The sequence below is a fragment of the Oryzias melastigma genome, linkage group LG10, assembly GCF_002922805.2.
Source record: "Oryzias melastigma strain HK-1 linkage group LG10, ASM292280v2, whole genome shotgun sequence".
In the NCBI taxonomy this organism is placed as follows: Eukaryota; Metazoa; Chordata; class Actinopteri; order Beloniformes; family Adrianichthyidae; genus Oryzias; species Oryzias melastigma.
Window position 1 is genome coordinate 26,387,254 of NC_050521.1, and position 9,945 is coordinate 26,397,198.

The 9,945-nt window shown below is 35.8% G+C and overlaps 1 protein-coding gene and 1 long non-coding RNA gene across 3 annotated transcripts in view; both read left to right on the plus strand.

The window, feature by feature from the left end:
* The first annotated feature begins 3,003 nt into the window (after nt 1–3,003).
* On the plus strand, nt 3,004–4,536 carry LOC112137906. The gene is made up of 3 exons (XR_004948565.1): nt 3,004–3,266; nt 3,400–3,452; nt 3,670–4,536. It is a non-coding gene; the product is annotated as an uncharacterized LOC112137906 (long non-coding RNA).
* A 3,456-nt stretch (nt 4,537–7,992) lies between these two features.
* Nucleotides 7,993–9,945, plus strand: part of LOC112137885 (tectonic-1) — a 7,414-nt gene continuing 5,461 nt past the window's right edge. The window contains exons 1-2 of one of the 2 annotated variants that reach the window (XM_024260419.2): nt 7,993–8,491; nt 9,567–9,684. In XM_024260419.2, coding sequence (XP_024116187.1) covers nt 8,224–8,491; nt 9,567–9,684 — 386 coding nt within the window. In that variant the 5' untranslated portion in view covers nt 7,993–8,223. The remainder of the gene's footprint in view (nt 8,492–9,566; nt 9,685–9,945) is intronic. The other variant, XM_024260418.2, reaches the window with a different exon arrangement.

Consider the following 9,945-nt stretch of genomic DNA (forward strand, 5'->3'; position numbering starts at 1 on the left):
AAAAAAAAAAAAAAAAAACCACAGATAAGTCGCTCCTGAGTATAAGTCGCACCTCCGGGTTAACTATGAAAAAAAACTGCAACTTATACTCCAGAAAATGCAGTAGTATAAAATAAAACTTTTACATTTATATGTTTGGTTTTAGTAACACACAGATCTGTGACTTTCTATGTTCAAGACACTGAAAATATTTATCATCTTCTTCCAACTGTGTAATTTTGGAGCACAATTCTCCAAACGTCGACCGCAGACCTTTAGTTGGAGCTTAAAACCATCAAAATCCGCTTCTCCTCCATTAGAGTTGACCCCTGCGTAAAACAGCAGCCAGTAATGACGGACTAAACTAACGCCATTCATCATCCGCTTGTCTTTGACACTCCTCTAACCTCGCCGGTTCCTCACAGCCGAACGCCAAAGAGAAACAGGTTTTCCTTCCCAGCAGAAGCGGTGAAGCCGATCGGCCCTAAAATCCAGCCGTTTACGGAGCTGTTGGCCCGACGGCGGTAAAAGTCACCGACCACCCTCCTTCTGCTGGTTTCCTGCGGTGAGGACTACATCTTCATCTTGACACTAGACCACAAGCAAACTTGACTTTCTGGCCTTCACGTCACCACAGTTAATTTCTTCCTATGAGCTATTGACTGGCCACCTATTGATCTGCACACAATGTATCTCACAAATCATCTTCGTGTCGATCGATGGAGAAATCTCCCGGAAAATTCATATTGAGAAGCACGGCGTGCTTTGGGCTGGCCCCGCTGAATGGAGCGTATTGAATGTTTAGTTGATTAATCGGGCTAGTTTAAATTTGACCGTGGGTAGCTCTATTAAACAGTGGCCGGCGTAAATCAAGATGCTGCCGTTTGTGATTGAAATGAGCTGAGCTCTGCACGCGGCGGAGCCGGGGATAAATCAGGGCCCCGCTTTTTATATTTTTTTATTTGCAGTAATAACTGGGATAAAATCTGGCAAAGCCAAGGTCTTTCTGTGATGGATAATTCACATTTGAATGCGCAGACTTTTATAAACTTTGGGTTGTCCTTTCATTCAATAGAAGCGTTGATGGTGAAGTTCGGCCACTGCCGATCTGATTGATATGAAGATCAATACCGCACAGATTGTCTTTGGGTCATTCCCAATGAATATTCACAGACAGTTTTCTGATTTAAGGGAGGCAGCTTCAGTAAACTCTAGAAGTTAATTTTAACAAAAGAAATTAAGTTATGGCGAGAGCCCGTCATGTGGATAGCCTCATTTAATGCTTAATTAGGTGTACAAATCTAAGTATTCTATGGAACTTATTAATTTTCTTTTAATTATGAGCATTTGGCGAAAAAATGTCCCGGTAAAGTTAAATGACTGGACTTCAAACTGACTCCTTTTATGCATTGTGACCGACAGAAATCCAATTATTTGTGTTCATTTTGTACAAACTTCATATCAAAGATTTACATTTTGGTTTTCTCTGGTCACCGACTACTTCCTGGGATTGACTGAAGGAAATGTAATATTTATGGTCACTCTCTGCAGCAGCACTAAACTAGCTACTTATAAATAAAGTGTTTCAGTGTGAATTTTTCATATAAACAAATTTTAACATTTTTATTTATATTTTAGAACAAAAGCCTACACTTCTTAAATTGATTTCTGTTTTAGATATTTATATTTGGTCTACAGCACTTTGTGTAACTATGTATGAAAAATACTGTATAAATAATGATTTGATTTAATTTTATTTGATTTAATTTGGTTTGGTTTGATTCAATTTGATCTTGTTTGGTTTGCTTTGGTTTGGTTTGATTTAAATTGATTTGATTTGATTTGATTTGATTTGATTTATTTAATTAGGTTAGGTTTGGTTTGATTGTTATTGGTAAAGTTTGACTTGGTGTAATGACGTTTGATTTGGATTTATGTAATTTGGTTTAGTTTGATTTGATTTGTTTTTATTTTCATTGATTTGGGTTGATTTTATTTGGTTTGGTTTTATTTGATTTGAGTTGGTTTTGTTTGATGTAATTAGATTCAATTGAAATCAATTTGATTTGATTTGATTCTATTTGATTTGATTCTATTTGATTTAATTTGATTTGATCTGACATTTGAGGGCGGGTCTATTGGTGGCATGATGACCATTAAATCCAGGAAAACCCTCATGTTCAGTTCCTGAATGTAAAGCTAACCCGAATGTTGAGGTTCCTCAAGAGGTCACTGGGTTTAGTAGAAGTAATGGCTAAACATCATGAAGCTGCTGTTTAGCTTCATGATGTTTAGGTATTTTTGTTTTTTTTTACTTTATAACAACTGTGTAAAAATGTATAGTATCTATAGTAAAGTAGTCAAAAAGTAGTATGTATGTATATTAAAATGTTTAGTTACATATTATTACAGAGCTCAGATTAGTTTGAACTTGAGGATCTGTCGTATTTAATGTATTAATCAGGTGTTTTTTGTGGTTAACATGACAGAAATGTTAGTAGTTTAGAAGTCATTTTCACATTAAACCTGAGGTCACAAACACACCTGTAACTAGGACGATGGGAAAGTATTGGCAGAATCTTTAAGATTTCATGCTGGGTTTTTTAAAAGAATCATGAATGTAGACGATGGCAGTCAGGTGTACAGAATGCCGTGCACTGTATATAATGCCTTTAAATATATATATATATATTTATATATATATATATATATATATATATTTAAATATATATATATATATATATATATATATATATATATATATATATATATATATATATATATATATATATATATATATATATATATATATATGTTGTCCAATTTCGTAACTCAATAGAGATGGTAAAATATTATATAAATGTGTTTCCTCCAACTCTCTTTTGAGCAAAATATCAAACTCTTTTAGACAAACTAATGGATTCAATGTACTGTATGTAAAAGTTCAAATATGTCTATTTGTGATTAGAATGGAATCCTTTACATGTGATTTCATTGTATGTCTTTGTCTTCTTTTACTTTTTTATTTATCCTATAGCTAAATTTGAAATTTCCCGTCTTGAGATCAGTTAAATTTCTATGTACTTCCTGGATACTGTTCGTAGTTGTTTTCTTTAGTTTATTTTTGTAGAAACAAACTGATTCCAAATGCAGGTTTGAACCTGAACAGACCAGATCTGAATGTGATAGAAGTTTTTGTGAAAAAGATTTCCCTGTTTTAGGAGTAAATGCAGACGATTCTTCTTCATTCGTTCACGTTCCTTCATGGCAGCGATGGAAACCGCTCGGTGAGGCTGTAACCTGAAACCAAACAAAGCTTTCCTCCTGTTTGTCTTTGCTGCACAATCCAGTGGTTATCGTTCTGTAAAGGTCTCGTCATAAAATGCGCTGATTAACAGCCGCTCTGCTGCTCTTTGTTAGAAGACAATGTGGCGGCAGGCGGTGACCTCCACACACACGTGCACGCCGCACAGGTAGGAGTCAGTGAAGGGCAGCTGTTTTAATTTGGGAAGCAGATAACTTGATGCTATCAGGTGAAGCTGAAGGTGGAGGGGTAATATTTGTGTTCCTGTCAACTCATATTTTTTTCATTAAAGTGGTCAGAAGAGGTTTCAGTTTTCTTTAGGACTCAGAGGTTTTATGTACAGTTCACACGGATACAGGAGAGGGTTTTGATATGTTCTTGTGAAGGACGGAGATATCAGCGGAGGCAGAGAGGAGGACGTTTGCAGGACGATGACCTGATGACAGATGGAGCGATAGCGGACAGATAGTTGAGGCAGAGACACAGAGATGTGGCGGCTGAGAGGATTAGAGGAGCAGAGGTGGCGCTCCGCCGCGCCGGAACATGATACACTACAGTCACATTCATACCAGTAAAGTTATGTCCACTTAGGGGCGGAGCTAAACCATATTATACAGAGGGGCTAAAATGTATTTTACTTTTTAATTTTTATTTTTGCAATGCTTAATAAGGTGAAGTTTGTCAATAATTATACTAACATTGCTTCAAAAATTGTGGGGCTTACCCGCCCGTAGCTCCGCCCCTTTGTCCACACCTGCCAAAAGTGAAAACATCTTTCCCTTCACTCCACCTTTTTTATCACCAAAACAGTTCATGCCGGAATTTTAAATTTATACACAATCTTTACACAAAGGTCCGGATAAATACTCGATTCTGATTGGCTGCTGGGTGTTTATTCACACCTGAAAAAAGAAGTTCTGGTCACACATCCCAAATGTTCTGCATCACTTCTTCAAAACAAACTTTTCTTCATCATCTGGACAAAAACAAGCGGTAAGAGGTCATCTCAAGGTCAAGTCGAGCACATTGTTTGTAGGTCAAGTTGAGGTTAACGTTGGTATGTTGTCATGTTACCATGACAACATGCCACACCACGTATTAAATAGTCTGGTTTTGTTTTTAAGACATCTAAACTAACGAATAACAGGAATAAAGTACTAAAAATATATCTTTTGTAAGTAACCATGTTATATATTCTTTATTGTCTATTGTTCCTCTGTTTGGTGCAGTGTGATTCATGTGTTGTTCCTCTCCAGGAGAGTGAGAGTGATTCCATAAGGCTCATCTGTGCTTCCGTTCTTCACTATTAAAAGTGAAACATTGGATCAATAAACAAAAGTTCTGCAATTTGTTGCATTTAAAACTATTAGTTTTCATCAAATTCAAACTGTAAGTTGAGGGTTTACTCAACTTAAAAATGTTATTTAATAAAAACTAATGTTTTGAATGTTACAAATTACTGAACTTTTGTTAATTGATCCATTGATTTTTACAGTGTTGGCAGTGGACCTCTCCTCTGGCTCAGCCGTTGAGACAACTGTATTGTGATTTTTAGCTATATAAATAAAACTGAATTAGATAAGTGGGATAATGCCCGACGAAGAATGCATTATCACAAATTAATGCACTTCGTTGAAGCAACCGTCTTCTGCTTCATGTTAGACGGTTCGTATCATTTAATCGAGCTGTGAAAATTCATGTTATTGTGACATCTTTCAATGATGTATTTGGTTTTACAAATACCAGAACCCCAGAATGAACACAGGAACATCCAAGAGACAACAAACAGACTGTCGAACTACATGTAAACAAACACAACAGCTGATGTGGCAAACTGTAGCAATCAGATTTTTTTTTATTGAAAAATAGAAAATAAAACATCTTTGAGGCCAGAAAATAATTTTTTTTTAAAAGGTATCCTATAAATAGGGGAAAAAAATCCAAATTTGCGGTTCTGACATTGAATCTCAATCTAACTTGTTGACATTTATTGAATTTTAAAATATTATCCTTATATTTGAACCAAAAATAACAGCGAAAGCGAAGATTTTTTAAATCTTAAATGAAGTTTTTGTCTTGTAAAAATCAGGAAAAAGAATGTTGACTACTTTTAATAACAATTTCCTTATTAAAAATTTGGAATTCTGATTTTGAGAAAAGCTTGTAAAACTCTGGACAAAGAAGTTAAACCAACTTCAAACCTGGTCAGTTATTTTCTTGTCTAAAAACAAGGTTTGAAATGTTTGAATCAAATAAAACAGGTTCAGGTTTTATAAATTGAAAGTGTTATTTCAATTTAAATGTGTTAAATTCTTATTTATGAGGTTAAAAATTCTATTTTTCTGTAGGTGAAGCTGTATTTACCCTAAAAGAGTCACGTGGTTAAAAAAAAAATCAATGTTTACGTCAACATACGTGGGACAAATTTGATAAATAAGACAGCAGTTTCTCTTAAGTCGCCCACTTTATTTTTCTTTTTTTGTTTACTTAATTATTTACCACAATTACAAACACAATGAAAGGGGAAACGTATTATTTTTGGCACTTTTACTTCATTAATTATGCCATTGGTACTTTTATTTGCTTCTCTGAAAACAATAAACAAAAAAATGTAAACTGTGGTTTTAACACAAAATATAACAACCGACGATATTTGTTGCTCATACTTTTGGAATTTAACATTTTTTACTTCATGTTTTTAATATGTTTATTGATTTACTTTAGTAATTGTCGTTACGTTCAACCAAAACCAAACAGGAAGAGAGTTTACTGACCTCCAGTTTTCACATGTTTTCAGGGGAAAAAAAGTGAATTTGTTCGTCCAACATGGAGTTTAGTTTTTATTACTTTGAAAAATAAAAAGTTTGATTTCCATGTTTAGATTGAACAAGAGTAAAGTGAATCTGGGAGGCTCCATCCACCCGTTTGCCCTGGACCCCGACATCTCTAGATGCACCTCTGGCTCCAAAAGAGGTTAAAGTGTGTGAACTTGCATCCAGAAATGGTCCTAAACACTGGTTTTCAAAATAAAAGACATTTTGGTTCATTGTGTTTTATTTTTAACTAAAACAATAAATAATTTTGTCGTTTTGTGCATTTAAACAGTCCTCTCTGTAAGGTCTCAGTGAAGGAGGATCTGTTTTGTGTTCCCCCCTAATGACCAAAGGATTTATTCAATAAGCCGTTCCTCCTAATTAATGCTCTAATTAGACTTCCTTCCTCTTAGTTCTCACACCTCAACCTTCTGCTGACCTGTGTTCAGGAGCCAGGCGCTGAAACCAGCCTTTAAGACCGTCAGAATGAAATAACGGACTACATGAGTGAACAGATCTGAGGTTAGTAGACGCTGGAGGAACGGGAGAGGTCAGGAACCTGCAGCGAGGAGAGCCGGGGTCAGCCTCTGCTATGCTGCTGTTCAACAAGCCCGCGGATAAGATCTGCTCCCTGCAGGTGGACGAGATCGCCGTCACCATAAAATAAAGCCTGTGCTCGCCGAGAGCGGGAGAGCGGGGACCCAGGTCGCACACGGCGGGATCCTGGAGACGCACAACCCCATTCACCAGAATGTGGTGCTGAAGGATCATCATTTAAAAAGTGCCTCTACTGCTGAGGACAAAAATAAACCTTCATTTTTAATCCACTTCAAATCTTTGATTTGATTTAAACTATGAATAAAGTGAATGTGTTATTATCATTGAGTCACTTTGTTTTTTTAACAGATTCAGATTTTAACTTGATTTTTTATCTTTTTTCTTGGCAAACTATATAAAACACATTATGATGTAATAATATGTGATTGTTTTGCAGCAGGACTTCAGCTGGAAAGGCTCTTCATTCATCTCCATGTGGGCTCAGAAATGTGACCCTGCAGACTCTGGAAATGCTCTAAAATAGTCCAATCAGGAGTCCTCATTTCTGGCCTTTAAAGGCATCTGAGGGTTTAAAAACGCTCCTTCAAGATAAACTCTAAACAGGAACCTAAATCTAATATTTACCCCCAATGTTATAATTTGTTGTCATTATTTCCTCTGAAATGTTAGATTCAATTCATTGTAGCATAAAAGCTCAGAAAATCTTCTTTACATTCTGGAAACTATTTTTTTCATGATCTTTTGTCGCCATCTAGTGGTGGAGAAAGATTCAATCAATCTCCCAGTCTGAGTTCAGAGAATTTTTTTTTATTGATTTTTTATATATATAATTTTGCAACTAATCTTTACTGACGTGAATATTATCATTGATATCATTAATAATTAGCTTTCTTTTTTAAGTTTGCAAGTTATGCTGCAAACACGTCATCAATGTAATGGATTTTTAATTATAAATGCCCCAAAACAACGAGTTTGTTCGTTTTTACTTCATAATAATTAAAGTACTATAAACAACATAATCTGATCTATAATTAGAGAAGAAAATTTGCATTTTTATTTTAGGAAATAATGATTAACACACATGAATAATGATTTTTTTTTTCATAAAAATGATGTTAAATTAACCTATACATCTCTACGTTTACAGGTTTAAAAAAGTCTGATCATCCACCAGAGTGTTTTTTAACACTAAATGAGATGATCCAAAAATGTGTGTGCCCTCAAGTTATAATCAAGTCAAAATAAGTTTGTTGTTTCTGAAATTGACACTATTTTTTGTTGATTTCCTTTTTTTAAACACTGACTTCAACATGTTGCTTTGAAGTTTCTTTAACTTATTATTTAATGTTGTGTATTTAATGATTTAAGTATTTCAAATTAATGAAAATTACTTGTTTTATTAACTTGTTTAGAATGTATTAATGCATGTATGAGGAAAGTTGCATTGGTTTCAGGCACCTGCAATTACCCAAGTGACCAGTAGGTGACAGCCTGTACAAACCGAAAACACACGAGAAGAAACGAACAGCCGAAGAAGACGAACAACCATAGCAACGATACAAAACAAGTATGGCGGCGCTTCTGTTCTTCTTGTTGGATTATTTCTGTTTTTTCCTTTTGATTGTTTCTGTAAATTCAAAAGAAAATTCAACGAGTAATTATTTTAACTCGACAGCGTGGGAGGACTTGAACTTTACATCTGAAACGACTTTTGTTGCATCTACGGAGCCGACGGTGTTTAGCTCAACAACCCGGAGCTCCAGCGGTACGGAGCTGCCGCCTCTGCCCGCCGAGCCCCTGCCTGTCTCCGGCCGCCTTCCCACGCCGGTGACCGCTGGTGAGTGTCCCTGAACGCAACACCGAGTGTTTTGTTGAAATTAAAAATCTATTTACTTTTTTAAACCTTAAATTATTTGATTTAACAGATTGCGATTTGTTTTCCTTTTGAATAATTATTTACTCAAAACAAATAAACATCAGCACATCACAATTTACATCATTATTATTTGGACTGAAGGACCAGATTGTTTTTGCAATTATTTTTATTTACTGCGCGTTTTAGCAAAAAATTGACTCAAAAACTTAAAATTTACACTTAATTGCTACCTGGTGAAAATGAATTTTATACATAGTGAAGACAGAAAAAAATGTACACATACATCACCAGGATCATTCACAACCATTGATATAGAGTCTGTGACCTGAAGTGTCGTTGATCTTTGACCTCTTGAGGAGGCCATCATCTTCAATTTGCCAGAAAAAAGAATCTACAGGTTGAAACTCCTCCGAGGGATTTCTATCCATTGCCTCCTAACTCCTCAAGCATAATTGAGAAGCTACTTAGGGAAGAAATGTTGATCATAAAGTTTATAGATTGTAAACGGCATCAGCGAGCCAATCTCACAAAAGTGTCGTTCCCCCTGTTGCTCCCATATTAATTACCAGAACATTGTGAAAACATAATTGCATGAATAGTTAGCTCAAATTGAGCGTAGCGATATAACATACAATATGAAGTTACTATGAATGTGGACGCAGTTAATAAAAAACCTCTGTTGCTACCGAAATCTAAAGATGTACTTTTACCGATTCTTCTAAAAAAGACACAGACCTGTTCGTCATCACCTGGCGGACAAAAAAGAAAATGGTTGCTATGGAGATAAAACCAACAGCATAATAAAAAAAGTGTTTTTCTGTGAGTTTGTGCAGCTCTGACCATGGTTGCAGAGGGAGGAGTACATGGTGTGTAGCAGCCGCTCAGCCAGTGATGGCCACTTTAATCATTTTTATCACGTTATCAGAAATTAAAAATCAGCTTTTATGAAAAATACCAACACTTGAGGCTTCAATCTGCTGTTCTGGGTGTTTTTTCACCCTTTTGTGTTGTGAAAATTCTGACTTTCTGACTTCAGTCGACAGCCTGTGTCCCTGTGACGAGCTCGCCGACGTGTGCGACAGCAACTGCTGCTGTGATGCTGACTGTCAGCAGGAGGTGGCGCTGTTCACCAGCTGCTCAGTCACTGCAGTGAGGTGAGTTTCTGCTGTAGAGATCCAATCCAGACGACTGTTCCCCTCAGGAGAACACAAAGCAGCTTCTGAAGACATTTAACATGACACACGTTAGTCATCACCCATCATGCTTTGCAGTTGTTTAAGGTTACTGTATGACTATGGATAATAGAGTTAATAATTACTTTTAAATCCACAGCTGAGACTCAGAGATCGGCTTCAACTTTGCTGAAATTTAGAAAAAAACAGGTTAAGAAAACTAGATTTTAAAAAGAGGCAAAA